Below are 16,172 nucleotides of genomic sequence, written 5' to 3'. Positions count from 1 at the left end.
CCATCCAGAATCGCAGCAGCCAGGAACAATCAATCTCCAGACCACATGAACTCAGCACTCTTAGCTCTGGGACTTCCCTCTGAAGAAAGATGGAAAGAGAAGAGTTTCTCTCCCTTTCTCCTAACACTGCAGCTTGTGAGCATCCACTGAAGCTGAACATTAGAACATTCAGGACAGATCAGAGGAAGAACTTATTCATGCAGCACATAGTTAAACTGTAAGACTCCCTCTCACAGGAGGCTGTGGTGACCAACTTGGATAGATTGAAGAGAGGATTAGACAACTCCATGGAGGAGAGGGCTATCAAGGGTACCAGCCATGCTGGTTGTGTTCTGCCTCCACAGTTAGAGGCAGAAATGTTCCTGAAGACCAGCTACTGGAAGCCACGGGAGAGGCGGATGCCTTTGATCTTGGGTGCTGCTTGCAGGTTTCCCACAGGCATCTGGTTGGCTGTGGCAAGAAGAGGATGCTGGGCTAGACTGGCCATTGGCCTGATCCATCAGGTTCTTATGTTCACTGCCTCAACACACAATACCTATGCAGGATGAATAGATGTGAACGAGATGGGGTCCTTCCTAGTGCTGTTTCACAAAGGCCTTTTCCTTCACTGCATTTTACTTAAGGTATCGAAAAAATTAAATGGGAACATGCAGATCAAGCAGGTGTGCTCATAAGTGAACTGGAATTGCCTCCACCACTCTCATGGGCGTAGCCAGGATTTTTGTTGGGGGGGGATATTGTTTGGGGGGACAGAAGCTTAGATTTTTATTGATTGGGGGGGTCAGCTGCCCCCCTGCTCCCCTTTGGCTATGCCTATGACCACTCTTATCCAGTGTCCATACCACAAAACTGTAGCAAATGGGTTGTGCCAAGCTCACAATAAAAATGATGAACTCATCATGAAAGCAGTTCAGAGCCTGAATGCTGGAAGGTTCAAAGCAGACAACGGAAGATACTTCTTCACTCAGTGCATCAGTGGCTACCATTAAACAAAAATGTGTTGAGTTCACCATTGGGTAACCTCCTCTGTGACTGAAACTCTGAGGAACAAAAGTCTCCTAACGCAGGAGTGGAGAGTCATTTCCACCCTGAAAGCCAGGTGTCACCTGGGGCAATTTAAAGCCGGAAGAGGGGAGGGGGAGCAGAGCAGACTTCATGGCCTTGGAGGAAGTCACTGGCAGAGCACGAAAGGCAGGAAAAGCAAACTTTCTGAGTTTCTGGTCCATGGTGTCTCCCAGATTCAGAAACAGCTCCTTGCCAAGAGTGCAGGGGAGGGGGGCCTAGGTACGCCTCTGATTGCACGGTGGACACGGTACAAAAAACAACAACCTGAAAGGTGCTCTGGTTCACCTGGAGATTCAAGACTGCCCCCATCACCAGGCAAAGATGGAGACTGTAGGCCAACCCTGGAAGTCTGGCAGCCTTAGTGTGGCCTGAAAGAGATGGAGGGCTGGGGAGCAAGAGGTGTCCAGCAGGGCTGGTTGGATGCACCTCTGTTATATATTAATGATGGCGTCAGAAGCTTTCTGCATCGCAGGGGGTTGGACTAGATGACCCCTGGGGTCCCTTCCAACTCTACAGTTCTATGGTTCTAACGATAATCAGAATACTTCATTTCTACTGTTATTTAAATCATTAATCGAAAACGACTGATAAGATGCCACAAAGCTCCTCGGCAGCCCTTCACTGCCTCATCCAAGTCCGCCCCGCCCCTCCCTTCCAGACTTCGGATCCAACTCGCTACATTCCGCCTCTGACGCTAGCCAATCGCCACGCTTCTTCCATGACACACGCCCCGCCCGCTTCTCGCAGTCTCTTTCCGCCTCTTTCCGCAACTTTGTGGCCGGCTTGGTTGCGGAGCTCCGTTGCTCCCGGCAGGCAGCGATGATGGCGTGGAGAGGGGCGCGGGGCAGCGGGGGTTTCATGGTCCGGGCAGTGTACGTGGGGCTCACCTGCGGTGTCCTGCTGGGGCTCTTCCTCTACCCTACAGGTGAGGCAGTCTCTCCCTCTCCTCCCTCTCCCCAAAAGTGGGGCGGTAGGATCAGGACCCCTAGGGTTCAGATCTGCACTCAGGCTACAGAGGAAGCATTCTGGCACCCCAAAAAATCTTGGTTTGGTTTCAAAAAGGGGGAAGATATTAAGTTGTGTATTTTTCTCTATAAACCTTAATTAATTTTTTTATTTTTTAAATAAAATAAAACCATGGGTAATTGCGGAAGGTTTGTAAGTTCAGTGGTGGAGCATCTCCAGAGCTGGGAATCTCCTTTGCCTGAAGCCCTGGAGAGCAGCTGCTGCCTGTCCGTGTAGACAATACTAAGCTAGACGGACTAGTGGGTCTGACTCTGTATGAAGGCACCTTCCTGTGTAGCATGCTGAGTGGCCTTAGTCTAGCCCAGGGTGGTCCAACTCTCAAGGACTTTTTTGGCAGCCCTCAGCAAAATTTTATAACCCTCCCCCCGAGCTTCCCCACAGTGATAGAGCTGGGCAGGAGCGTCAAATTTTGTCCTGCCCCCCCCCCCAGCACGCAAAAAGGCAGTGTGGGGCTTGTGGGTTCTGTGTCGAAGCACTTTTGTGGCCCACTTGATATGAAAATTTGGGCCACCCTCGTCTAGACCCTTCTCAACCCAACCTAGTCCACAGAGTTATTGGGAGCGTAAAGGGGTGGTGGGGGGGAACCATCTGCCCCTGCCCTACATTCCCAAGAGGAAGGAATAGAGGGGGATATAAATATAACAAATTTAAAAACGTAAAAACCTAAAAGAGGGTACAATTTCTTTTTCTCCCTACATGCCCAGGCTGCAGTTGGTTTTCTTTATTCCGAAATAAATATACACGAGGGGACTTAACGCAGAGAGCTGGATTTGCAAGATAGTCTGTGGGTTGGGTTGTGACTGAGGGCAGTGGGGTTAAGGGGTGGAGCACTTTGCATGTGGTCAGAGGTAATACAGGTTTTCCTCTTCCTCCTCTATTTTATTTCCTTTACCAAAAGAAGAAAAAGGGGGATGTGAAATACACAAATGGATAGATTTTACAGCAATGATGAAAACATGGGAATGTCCTGTCCCCCCAAAAAAATAAGTATTTGCCTGGCACTCAAAGGAGAATCATGTTGGGGGTGGGGAGCCCCACAGCAAGGCTCTATTTGTCTCTCTTTCTGCAGGTGCTACCTGCCTTACCTTGGATAGTGGAGGCTAATCAGTGGTCCAGGAGGTGCAGGGCTGGCCAGCTGGGACACTTCCAATAGGAGTGGATGGCTTGCATCTCTGGGAGCTCAGTGCATAGTCCCAGGAGATGCTGGATTGTTTATGGTCAGAGCCCCCAAAACAGAATCATGTACAGTACATTTCCCCCGTGATAATTTCCCTTCTTTTTCAGACCTGCAAAGGCAGGAAGAGCAGGGAGACCTCCTCCAGCCCCTCTTGTTCCTCGCACTGGTTCTCTGCTCCATGTCGCTGTACTTTGTTGTCTCTCTCATGGACCCAGGATACGTTGAGCATGATGAAGAGGAGAAGGTATGTCATGGGAATGGTGTTCTACCGAGTCACTCCATTAGCCCATCTGCCTCAGTACAGTGGTACCTTGGGTTAAGAACTTAATTCGTTCTGGAGGTCCGTTCTTAACCTGAAACTGTTCTTAACCTGAGGTACCACTTTAGCTAATGGGGCCTCCCGCTGCCGCCATGTGATTTCTGTTCTCATCCTGAGGTAAAGTTCTTAACCCGAGGTACTACTTCCGGGTTAGCGGAGTCTGTAACCTGAAGCGTCTGTAACCCGAGGTACCACTGTACTGACTGGCAGCAGCTCTCTGCAGGGTTTCAGGCAGAGTTCTCCCCCGCTTCCCTCAGCACAGCCTACAGAGCTGTTGGAGATGGAACCTAGAACCTTCCGTGAGCAAAGCTTGAGGTCTACAATGGAGCTACAACCCTGTGCCCTAAGAATGAAGTAAGATTCTAGCCCTCATTGTCCAGAATAAAGAGCGGAATTAAATAGGAATGCAGGAAGCTGCCATAAACAGAGTCACCTAGCTCGTCACTGTGTACACTGCCTGGCAGCACTGGCTCTCCAGGGTTTTGGGCAGGGGGTCTTCTCCCCACTCTAGCAGAAAATGCCATTGGATACATTTAAAGCACATGTCTTCTCCTCAAGAATCCTGGTTACAGTCATTTGTTAAAGGTGCTAGGAATCATAACTTTCTGTGGGGTAAACCAGAATCCTTTGGGGAAAGCAATGGGCTTTAAATATGGAGTGTGTGAGACATTAAATGCTTTAGACACTCCTCCATTCCAATCCCTAAATGCTTATATTCTTTTTTCCCTTTTCCTTCATCTGTATTCTTTTTTATTTTTTTGTTTCTGGTAGGAACCTGTAAGCGATGAGAAGGAAGCAATGAGCTCCCAGGAAGCTCTAAACCTCCGGCTTCGGCGCTGTGGCTACTGTCTGTTGAAGGTAGATGTTCCTTGAAAAATAGTCTGAGGGGTGTGTCCCTGTTCCAGTCAGTCCCAGATCTCTCTTTTAAGGTTGCCCCAAGCTGCTGCTGAAAGGAACCTCTGAAGACCTCCCACCATTAATCATTGCATATTGCATCCATCTCAGTCTGCTAGGGCCTTATTTGGAGGAAATTTTCTCTTTTTTTTGTTAACAATTTGTTACAACAATCATTTTCCAGATTCAGGTAGGTAGCCGTGTTGGTCTCATGCAGTCAAAATAAATATAAAAATTTAAAAATTGTCCAATAGCACCCTAGAGACCAACTAAGTTTGTTCTGGGTATAAGCTTTTGTGTGCATGGGTATCTGAAGAAGTGTGCATGCACACGAAAGCTTATATCCAGAACAAAATTAGTTGGTCTCTAAGGTGCTACTGGACAATCATTTTCCACATTGCTTTCAGATCTTTATATGTCTTATCCCAGGCCTTTTTAATGATTTTACATTGTCACCACATATAATAACCTTTTATGCTTTTTGCTCTCCCTTTCTGTTTTTTTCTCTATCACAGTAAGAGCCTCCAAAATCCTTTTACCTAAAATATAATTTTTGTCTGTGAAAGACTCCCATATCATTTCACATGAATTACCATTTTTGTTTTGCACCACTCTTGCTTTCCCTTGTATTTTCTTCAGACTTCGTCTCACTATCATTCCTACCTCAGTGGTTTGTGCCTTCTCCTTTAGTTGTCTCACAGCCTCTGAAGTTAAATTGATATTTTCCTGAATTTTAACAGCTGCCTTATTGACATATTCCTTTAGCTCATCAAACAATTCTCTTTTCAAATCTAAAAGCCAATCATACAAACTCTTCCATTGTGGCCTGGCTGGTTTGTTTTGAAATTAAAATTTTTCCTTCTCCCATTTCTGATTTAAACAGAGAGGGCTGATTCTCTCCCTGTTTCCTGGCTTCCTCTGTAGAATTTCATTCCATAATGAAAGATCCTTTCTCACAGCCAGGAGTGTTATTTTTACCCTTATCAGTACTTTGTCAAGGACACTCCACTGAGCTCAACAGAAAAAAAAACAGTACTTCCAGCCTACTCCCTCCCCCTCTCCCACATTTCTCACGGTTAGATTTTTGCTATTATATATTCAGATCTTTACAACCGTCAACATCAAAATAGAAAAGTTTTAATGTCCAGAGCAGTAGATTAATATTATTACTTTTATTTTGAGTTCTATTTAGTCCAACATTAACAATAAATAATCCTCTTCTTTTAATCTTAATTTTTGATCAGCTGGTGCCTTTTAGTGAAATAATTATAATTCCCTTGGTTTAGACGTCTTCAACAGTTAAATAAATGGGTGTATCCCTGTTCCAGTCAGTCCCAGATCTCTCTTTTAAGGTTGCCCCCAGCTGCTGCTGAAAGGAGCCTCCGAAGACCTCCCACCATTAATAATTGCATATTGCATCCATCTCAGTCTGCTAAGGCCTTATATGGAGGAAATTTCCTGATCCTATGCCAGACCCTCAGCCCAGCTAAGCTCAGTACTGTTGACATACCACCAGCAGCACTTCTCTTTCCCAGACCCTCCTGGAGTTGAAAATGTAAGGAAGCACAAAAACACATCCTGTTCTTTTCTATCTCACAGCAGCCAATGAGGGCCAGGCACTGCCAGGCGTGCCGGCACTGCGTCCGGCGCTATGACCACCACTGCCCCTGGATTTACAACTGCGTTGGGGAGAGGAATCACCCATTCTTCGTCGCCTATTTGGCTGTTCAGCTTGTGGTTCTCCTGTGGGCCCTGCCAGTGGCCTGGTAAGCAAAGCTTATGGCGGGAGACCCCCAGACATTTTTTTAAAAATTGTGTGTGTGTGTGTGTGTGTGTGTGTGTGTGTGTGTGTGTTTAAAGGAAGGTGTTCAGCCCCCTTCCCCAATCTTAAAATCATAGAACTGTAAAGTTGGAAGGGATCCTGAGGGTCATCTAGTCCATCCCCTGCAGTGCAGGAATCTCAACTAAAGCATCTATGTCAGATGGCCATCCAATCTATGCATAAAAAGTTCCAATGAGAGAGAGTCCACCATCTCTGGAGGGAGTCCTTTCCACTGTCAAACAGTTCTTACCATCAGAAAACTCTTCCTGATGTTTAGTCGTAATTTCCTTTCTCGTAACCAGGGATGAAAGAATAGTCATTCATTCATTCATCCATCCATCCATCCATCCATCCATCCATCGGAACCTCACACAACATTAACTGACCCAGGCCACACCCCTTTCCTCAAGCCACGCCCCTCACTGCCCTGCTCCACCCACTCATAGGACTGAGAATTCTCCCTTGAGTGTCTTGAATGTCAGAGGTGTTATGGATAGGAAACTCTTGAGCAGTGCATGGCTTAATGGAGCCTACTCTACAGAGGTACACCTGTTGCCCCGCCCACTTTGGGCCCCTGGCCATCCCAGATCCAAGGATGCATCCCCTGGAAGGATGCCTGCGAGGAAATGCAGCCGCCCAGCTGGGAAAAAAGGTTCCCCACCCCTGTTGAAAGGAATGCAGCTAGATCTGAAGATCTGAGGCACTTGCTAAAGGTTGTTCCAAAGTTAAGACAATATCACCTGCGAAAGCTTTGGTTTTATAATTTTGTGAATCTTGCAATAACTCTGATGTTCTCTTTTTTTTTTCCTCCACCACTAAAAAAAAAAAAAAAAAAAAGGTCTGGGCTTGATTTTGAGCATCCCTCATGGGCATGGTTTCAGTATAACCTGCTCCTCCTCCTCTCCTTCCTTGTGGTTGCCATTTTCACTGTGGTGATGATTCTGCTCCTGGGCTGCCACCTCTACCTTGCCTCCCACAACACCACCACCTGGGAGTTCATGTCCCGTCACCGCATCTCCTACCTGAGAGATTGTGAAGTGGAAAACCCCTTCGACCGAGGAATCTTCCTCAACCTCTGGCAGTTCTTCTGCGCCTGCCGCCTCATCGCCTGGGAAACCCTGTACCCCGAAGTGGGAGGCCACACTGTGTGACCGTGGGCTGGATGAGAGCACCCAATCCAGGACTAAGAGAGAGAGAGAGAGCTGTTGGCTGGGTGGAAGCAGATGTTTGTGTATTCTCCCAGCAGCTATGGAACTGAGGGGAGAAGCTCACTTTTGCCAGTAGCTTTCCTACATATTTCAGCAAAATATGTAAAAAAACAGCCTTTCCCCATAAGCCAAGACGGAGCTGTTCTGAGGTGTGACCTTTGAGAAAGTGAACCCCGCAGACCCTGCTTTCAGACCTTGCTGCTCAAATTGCTTTTTGGGGAGAGAGATGGGCAGGGGAGCTAGGAACCCTGGTCCATTTGGGAGAGTGGGCTGCTGCCCAGCCAGCCTCAGTCTGCCCCCCACGTGCCTTCCTTAAACCCCAGCAAGGAGTGGCCCTGCCTGTCCTTGGCTTTGGTTGCACTTATCATGGCTTCCCTGCCTTCTGCTCCAATGGGCCCCAGCCACCACGGATGGACCAAGAGGAGGAGGCCATATATTGAAGACCTAAAGTCTTGTTGGGGTGGTACTTGGGGTTTTGTTTGGGGTGTGGCAGGGTGTGCCTTCTGTCAAGGCTGGGCTCACTCTTTTTTAAAACAAAGAGCTATGTTCCCAGTATTCCTCCAGCATTTCACAGCGTGCCTTCAAGAAGTAGATTTCAGGGACTAAAGCTTTGTTTAATAATTCTTGAGGTCCTCTTGGGAGCCTCTCCTCAGGAAAGGAGTTTAAACCTGTTTCTGCTTCTTCAATAGGAGGGACAATTTTTTACATGCTCCATTTCTACATTCTGTTTCTGTAATCCAATAAAATTTAACATTATTAAAAGCTTGAAGCTTGGTTCTTGCTTCTGGTCTCCCCACCTCCAATGCAACTTTCCCCAAAAAACTGTCTTCCTAATATTTCTACCTCAGTTTCTAGACAGGTTGTTTTTTTAAAAGAACAAGCCTAAATTTATCTCTCACCTGAAGATTAATTAGAGAGTTCTTAAACTGTGGCTTTCTATTTGATGTTGGCCCTGTTTGGGCCTGAATCTAGTGCATGTCATGGCGGGTTGAATTTTCCTCAACTTTTCTCAAGGAAAAAAGAAAGCTGCCTAATTATTGAGTCCAGACAATTCATCCCCCACTCAGTATTGTCTACACTGACTGGCAGCAGCTCTCCAGGGTTTCAGGCAGGGGACATTCCCAGTCCTACTGGAAGATGCTCTGCCATGGAACATTGGGACCTTGAGGGTCATCTAATCCAACCCCCTGCAATGCAAGAATCTCAACTAGATCATACATGACATATGACCATCCAACCTCTGCTAAAAAAAAAGAAAAAATATTCCAGTCCTCATGGTCATGAATAAAGAACAGATTTAAATTCCAGAAAGAAGCTCCATACTCTGGTTCTACATTCAAAAGTTACATCATCATCACAACATTCCTTAAAAGGAACAAAACTATTCCGACCCAGTGAGAATGAATCTGAGCTCTAGCAGGTGCCTGGAGACAAAGTTAAGTCTTTGAACCTCTGCCCTTCTGAGGTAAGAGGGTGGAGATGATCCAGAGGAGTTAGGCCCTTGACAAAGTGGCCAGAATCAATAGCCCCACCCAATGTGGGTGCAAAGGGTGTTTTCACAGTCCTGGCAAAGAGGGCATCCCAATTGATCTCTTGGGAAACAGAGAGGGAAGAAAAAACATAGGCTGGTAGCCAAAGCTACTCTTACTCAGGGTAGACCCAGGGAAGTCAATGGAGAGGATTAAGGCCCCAATTGCACTACAGTGGTACCTTGGGTTACAAACGCCTCAGGTTACAGACTCCACTAACCCGGAAGTAGTACCTCGGGTACTTTACTTCAGGATGAGAACAGAAGGCGCGCGGGGGTGGTACCTCAGGTTAAGAACGGACCTCCGGAACAAATTAAGTTCGTAACCAGAGGTTAATTTTATAATGAATGATTTTAGAGTGTTGTTTGTGCTGTACTTTTGTACTGTTTTATTGTTGTTAGCCGCCCTGAGCCCGGCTTCGGTTGGGGAGGGCGGGATATAAATAAAATTTATTATTATTATTATTATTATTATTATTATTATTATTATTATTATTATTACCACTGTATACATTTCAGGCAGTATCATACCACTTTAAACAGGTGTGCCTACCCCAAAAGCATCCTGGGAGTTTCTGCAGTTTGTTCTTGGAGATGAGAATAGTTAGGAGACCCCTGTTCCCTACGCAGGGCTACCATTCCCTGGGAAGAGGGATTGATTGTTAAGCCATATGGGAAATTACAGCTCTAAACACCGCTTGCAAACTACAGTTCCCAGTATGCTTTGGGAGATGCTTTGTTTCTCCTATCTTGGTTGCAGTCATATCAACATTCACCAGCTGGGTTTGCTATTAGCGGGAGTAAAGAATAAGAACTGCCAACATAGCCATCATCTTAGCATTTATGTGGCCTATTTAATGTGTTCAGTGTGGGCCATAATTATATATTTTGGTCACGTCCACTCCACACAGACTTAAACACATGAACCGTTGCCAATCTGGTGCATTCCAGGCGCTTTGCACAACACCTCTAGTTGTCAGCCCCCGCCAACATGGGGGAAAATAAATACTGGATTTCCCAGGAAAGCTACAACTAAATCCAGCAGTACTGTTTCAGCAGTCCTGGGCCAGTGACTCATTCACCCTCAGACTAACCTATCTCAGAATCCTAGAACCATACAGGCTGAGTAGAACCTACAGAAAGGCGTTTTTTCCATAGACAAGCAGTGTTGTATAGTGGTTTGGGAAATAGCTGTATGTTCTGGAGAATTCCCAATATCCTTTGCTCTGCTATAGCTCCTACAAATGCCCTGTATGGATATGAAATACAGTGGTACCTTAGGATGCGAATGGGATCTGTTCCGGAGCCCTGTTCGCATCCTGAACAGAACGTAAGACGCAATGGCGCGTGCGCAGGTCGCGTTTCGCTGCTTCTGCGCATACGCGTGACGTCATTTTGAGTGTCTGCGCATGTGCTAGCGGCGAAACCCAGAAGTAATGCACTCCGTTATTTCCGGGTTGCCGCAGAGCGCAACCTGAAAGCGCTCAACCTGAAGCACATTCAACTCAAGGTATGACTGTATGTATGTCTAAACCACCTTCATTCACATTCAGAGAGACAGTGTGGTGTAACAGTTCTAGTGTCAGATTATGACTGCGCGAGATCAGGGTTCAACTCCCCATTCAGTCATGAAGCTCACTGGGTGACCTTGGGGGCCAGTCACTGCCTCTCAGCCTGACCTACCTCACAGGATTGTTGTAGGGGGTTAAACGAGGTCTAAGGCCTAGGAGGGGATGCGGGTGGCGCTGTGGGTTAAACCACAAAGCCTAGGACTTGCTGATCGGAAGGTCGGTGGTTCGAATCCCCATACCGGGGTGAGCTTCCATTGCTCGGTCCCTGCTCCTGCCAACCTAGCAGTTTGAAAGCACATCCAAGTGCAAATAGATAAATAGGTACCGCTCCAACGGGAAGATAAATGGCATTTCCATGCACTGCTTTGGTTCACCAGAAGCGGCTTAGTCATGCTGGCCACATGATCCGGAAGCTGTACGCCGGCTCCCTCGGCCTGTAAAGCGAGATGAGCACCACAACCCCAGAGTCAGCCACGACTGGACCTAATGGTCAAGGGTCCCTTTACCTTAACCTTTTAGGGCCTGGGAGACCAGCGTTCCAATCCCCCACTCAGCCATAAAGTTTACCAGGTGTGATCTTGGGCCAGTCACTGCTTCTCAGTCTAAACTGCCTCACTGGGCTGTTGTGAAGATAGAAGGTGTGAGGAGAAGGCACAGGCATCAGTGTTGGGTAGGCATGAGCACCAGGAAGGGGCTGCCTGTGGAGTTAGCCACTTTGAAATATGCACTTCTTGCAATTCATGCTGCTGAGCTTATGTGAGGAGAAAACATCAGGAGGCACAAGAACCTTTCACTAAACAGGGAAAAACACGTGCAGGGAAACCCCCCTCACCCCTAACATCCCCTGGACATATCCAGAACATCGCAGTCGGCAGCAGTGTCTGGGCGGAAATTGTTTGGATGTCCGGGGAAATCCGAGCTCAACAACTTTTCTGTCTGGATTTTCAGTTTGAAATATGGCAACACTAATTTCTCCCTAGAACCATAAGGGCTAGGAACCAGCTCTTCTTTTAAAAAAAAGTAAAAGGAAAAGTCAGCCTTCCCAAATGCCATACATAGCTAATTGGTGAAATACCAAAACAATTAAGGACTTATACCTTGACCCGTTGTCAGGCCTTCCCTTCAGCAGTTAAGGAAGGCCATTATAGGATGATACCATATGAGGAAAGGAAATGCCCATGGGGCTCTGGGCAGAAGAAAATAACGGAGCATGCCCTTCTTCATTGTCAGTATTACATAGAGCAGGCACCCCCAACCTGCAGCTCTCCAGATGTTTTGGCCTACAACTCCCATGATCCCTAGCTAACAGAACAGGTGGTCAGGGATGATGGGAACTGTAGTCCAAAACATCTGGAGTGCCAAAGGTTGGGGATGCCTGACATAGACATTCGAGCTAGGTTTATCCAACCCATCCTATATATGCTTCCCTGGGTGTTCAGAACAACACTACAGTACATCTCCCTATCACTACAGAACAAAAGCCCAGAAGTCACATACCGGTATCTAGTCACCAAATTTTACGCTGCCATGATAGATATTTGTCAAAGGATGGTCTATGCTACAAATCAGTCCTAAATAGAAGGCCCATATTGTTAGATCTGCACTTCTGAAGCCCCACCCCATACAGCTGTTCTTTTTTAACTGATCTCCTTTAAAATTCCTTATAGGTTTTTATTCATCCATTTCCTATGCTCAATCAAGTATTCTATGTATATGTTTTAATCTACGTTTGGTTCTTGTTCCCAATTAATTTAATAATTATCTGCTTAGAGATACTGTTATGCTAATTATTTAGATGTTTTGCTTATGCTGGTCTGTGACCGTAATAAAGTAAATTCATTCAGGAAAAGTCAGCATCAGAATGGCAATCACAGCCAGAGAGATTCCTAGTTCTGGGCCAAGTTGAAAACACGCTGGGTTGTCTCCCCAGTGTTCATCCTACTCAGAGCAGACACACTGAACTTAATAAACATGATAAGCTTAGGTTCATTCATCTCAATGAGTTCTACTCTGAGAATAACTTAGCTGGCTACTACCCTGTAATGTTTACTATGCATAGTCTGTCTGATATCCTCCCCCCATTATGATGCTGTCAGGTACAGAATGTCCAGAGTAACGAATTAGGTAACTCTTAACCCGAGGTACTATTTATGGGTTAGCGGAGTCTGTAACCTGAAGCATCTGTAACCTGAAGCATCTGTAACCTGAAGCGTCTGTAACCCAATGTACTACTGTATTGTAAAAAGTATGCTTGCCAGTTAGGGAAGGGAAGGGCCTATGCATCAGTCCTAAACCTCTTAGCTACTCCTAGCTGTGCTTCCAATGAGGCAATAGCCAAAACAGAGAGGCCCTGACCCTGACCTTGGTTTATAATCTCTCATATTGAGCTGCGTGCAAGCAGGTGAAAACTCTGCCTGTGCATAACCTCCTGCTCTTTCCGCTTCAATCCTCTTTTGCTCCTAGGAGACCCTGGAGCAGGAAAGGTGGGGCAGGAAGAAGAGGTGTGAAAGTCCTTGACTCTTCACCAGCCTTACCTGTTTCCTCCTGCACCTGTTCTTTACTCTCTTGGCACCGCCCCCCCCCCCAAGTATGAAAGGGCCAGTAAAATGTTTTAAACCATTTTTTCCAAAGTGGGTTCTGGCACACCCTGGGAAGTGGGATTCCCTATTGGGGGGTGCTGGAGGTGTGAAGGACTGTCAGACTTCAAAGCACTGGGTCAAGTTCATCCATTATGCTAAATTAATTACATTGGCTCCCAGTGCATTTATAAGTTGGTGCTGACCTTTAAACCCTAAACGGCCTCAGCCCAGTATACCTGAAGGAGCGTCTCCACCCCCATCGTTCAGCCCGGATACTGAGGTCCAGCACTGAGGGCCTTCTGGTGGTTCCCTCACTGCGAGAAGCCAAGTTACAGGAAACCAGGCAGAGGGCCTTCTTGGTAGTGGTGCCCGCTCTGTAGAATGCCATCCCATCAGATATCAAGGAAATAAACAACTATCTAACTTCCAGAAGACATCTGAAGGCAGCCCTTCTTAGGAAAGTTTTTAATGTTTGATATTTTATTGTGTTTTTAATCTTTTAATATTCTGTGTCTGAGGTGGCCCGTCCAAATGGGCAAGGTATAAGTTGTTGTTGTTTAGTCGTGTCTGACTCTTCGTGACCCCATGGACCAGAGCAAGCCAGGCCCTCCTGTCTTCCACTGCCTCCCGCAGTTTGGTCAAACTCATGTTGGTAGCTTCGAGAACACTCCAACCATCTCGTTCTCTGTCGTCCCCTTCTCCTTGTGCCCTCCATCTTTTCCAAAATCAGGGTCTTTTCCAGGGAGTTTTCTCTTCTCGTGAGGTAGCCAAAGTACTGGAGCCTCAGCTTCAGGATCTGCCCTTCCAGAGAGCACTCAGGGCTGATTTCCTTCAGAAAAGATAGGTTTTGATCTTCTTGCAGTCCATGGGATTTTCAAGAGTCTCCTCCAGCACCATAATTAAAAAGCATCAATTCTTCGGCGATCAGCCTTCTTTATGGTCCAGCTCTCACTTCCATACATCACTACTGGGAAAACCATAGCTTTAACTATACGGGCCTTTGTTGGCAAGGTGATGTCTCTGCTTTTTAAGATGCTGTCTAGGTTTGTCACTGCTTTTGCCCAAGAAGCAGGCGTCTTTTAATTTTGTGACTGCTGTCACCATCTGCAGTGATCATGGAGCCCGAGAAAGTAAAATCTCTCACTGCCTCCATTTCTTCCCCTTTTATTTGCTAGGCGGTGATGGGACCAGTGGCCATGATCTTCGTTTTTTTGATGTTGAGCTTCAAACCATATTTTCTTTCACTCTCCTTTAGTTCCTCCTCACTTTCTGCCATCAAGGTTGTGTCATCTGCATATCTGAGGTTCTTGATATTTCTTTTATCCAGACGAGGTGCGGGCCCTCCTAGGGGATATCATCAATTTGTCCCTTGGCACGGGGACATTCCCAGGGGAACTGAAGGAGGCAGTGGTGCGCCCGCTCTTAAAGAAAACATCATTAGACCCCTTAGATCTAACCAATTACCGCCCGGTTTCGAATCTTCCGTTCCTGGGTAAGGTGATTGAGAGAGCGGTTGCTGAACAGCTTGGTGGGTTTCTGGATGAAACATCGGCTCTGGATCCATTCCAGTGCGGCTTCCGCGCTGGTCATGGGACCGAGACGGCTCTGGTTGCCCTAACAGATGATCTTCGTAGACAGCTGGATCGAGGCGGGTCGGGGCTGCTGATTCTTCTAGATCTGTCAGCAGCTTTCGACATGGTCGATCACGAACTCCTGGACCACCGCCTTGCCGACGTGGGGATCCAGGCCACAGTCCTTCAATGGCTGCGCTTGTTTCTCTCTGGTCAGGGACAGAGGGTGGCGCTTGGGGGGGAATTGTCATCGCACCACTCCTTGGTGTGTGGAGTACCTCAGGGTGTGATACTCTCCCCGATGCTTTTCAACATCTTTATGTGCCCCCTCGCCCAGCTTGTCCGGAGTTTGGGGCTGGGTTGCCATCAGTATGCTGATGACACCCAACTCTATCTGTTGATGGATGGCCATCCTGACTCGGCCCCAGACACACTGACCAGATGTTTGGAAGCTGTGGCTGGATGGTTACATGGGAGCCGGTTGAAGTTAAATCCTTCAAAGACAGAGGTCCTGTGGCTGGGACGGGACGATATGGGATTGGGGGGACAACTCCCATCTCTTGTGGGGGCGCAATTAGTGCCAGCACCGTCCGTTAAGAGTTTGGGTGTAATCTTCAACACCTCCCTTTCCATGGAGGCGCAGATTGCAGCTATAACAAAGGCAGCATTTTTCCATCTCTGCCAAGCTAAGCAGTTGGCTCCTTACCTCTCTCGCCCTGACCTAGCCACTGTGATCCACGCAACGGTCACCTCCAGACTGGATTATTGTAACTCGCTCTACGTGGGGCTGCCCTTGAGACTGACCCAGAAACTCCAGCGGGTGCAGAATGCTGCAGCGAGACTCCTTATGGGGTCTTCGCTGCGAGATCACATTCACCCGGTACTATACCAGCTGCACTGGCTCCCGGTGGAGTACAGGATCAGGTTTAAGGTGCTGGTTTTAACCTTTAAAGCCATATACGGCCTAGGACCATCGTACCTACGGGACCGCCTCTCCTGGTATGTCCCACAGAGAAACTTACGGTCTTCAAATAAAAACATCTTGAAGGTCCCAGGCCACAGAGAGGTTAGGCTGGCCTCAACTAGAGCCAGGGCTTTTTCGGTTGTGGCTCCGATCTGGTGGAACACTCTGTCAAAAGAGACTAGGGCCCTGTGGGACTTGACATCTTTCCGCAGGGCCTGCAAGACAGAGTTGTTCCACCAGGCCTTTGGCCAGGGCACAGCCTGACTCTCTCCTTCGGCAATCTTCGCGGAGGGCGGGATATAAATAAAAATTATTATTATTATTATTATTATTATTATTATTATTATTATTATTATTATCCCTGTCAAGAACATGGACAAAGACAACAGGCATAGAAAAGTTATGACGCTGGAAGATGAGCCCCTGAGGTTGGAAGGTGTTCAACATG

At 47.1% G+C, this 16,172-nt stretch overlaps 1 protein-coding gene across 1 annotated transcript; it reads left to right on the top strand.

Annotated features, from left to right (window-relative positions):
- Positions 1 to 1,816: 1,816 nt before the first annotated feature.
- ZDHHC12 (zDHHC palmitoyltransferase 12) lies at positions 1,817 to 8,273 on the top strand. The gene is made up of 5 exons (XM_028715728.2): positions 1,817 to 1,990; positions 3,376 to 3,512; positions 4,359 to 4,445; positions 6,081 to 6,247; positions 7,142 to 8,273. Exons 1-5 carry the CDS (start codon positions 1,885 to 1,887, stop codon positions 7,452 to 7,454), a joined length of 810 nt encoding a protein of 269 aa, XP_028571561.2. The 5' UTR covers positions 1,817 to 1,884; the 3' UTR covers positions 7,455 to 8,273.
- Positions 8,274 to 16,172: the final 7,899 nt, after the last annotated feature.

This window comes from Podarcis muralis, chromosome Z (assembly GCF_964188315.1).
Source record: "Podarcis muralis chromosome Z, rPodMur119.hap1.1, whole genome shotgun sequence".
Lineage (NCBI taxonomy): Eukaryota > Metazoa > Chordata > Lepidosauria > Squamata > Lacertidae > Podarcis > Podarcis muralis.
The sequence above is the reverse complement of the archived record's forward strand: the minus strand, read 5'-3'. Positions and strand labels throughout refer to the sequence as shown.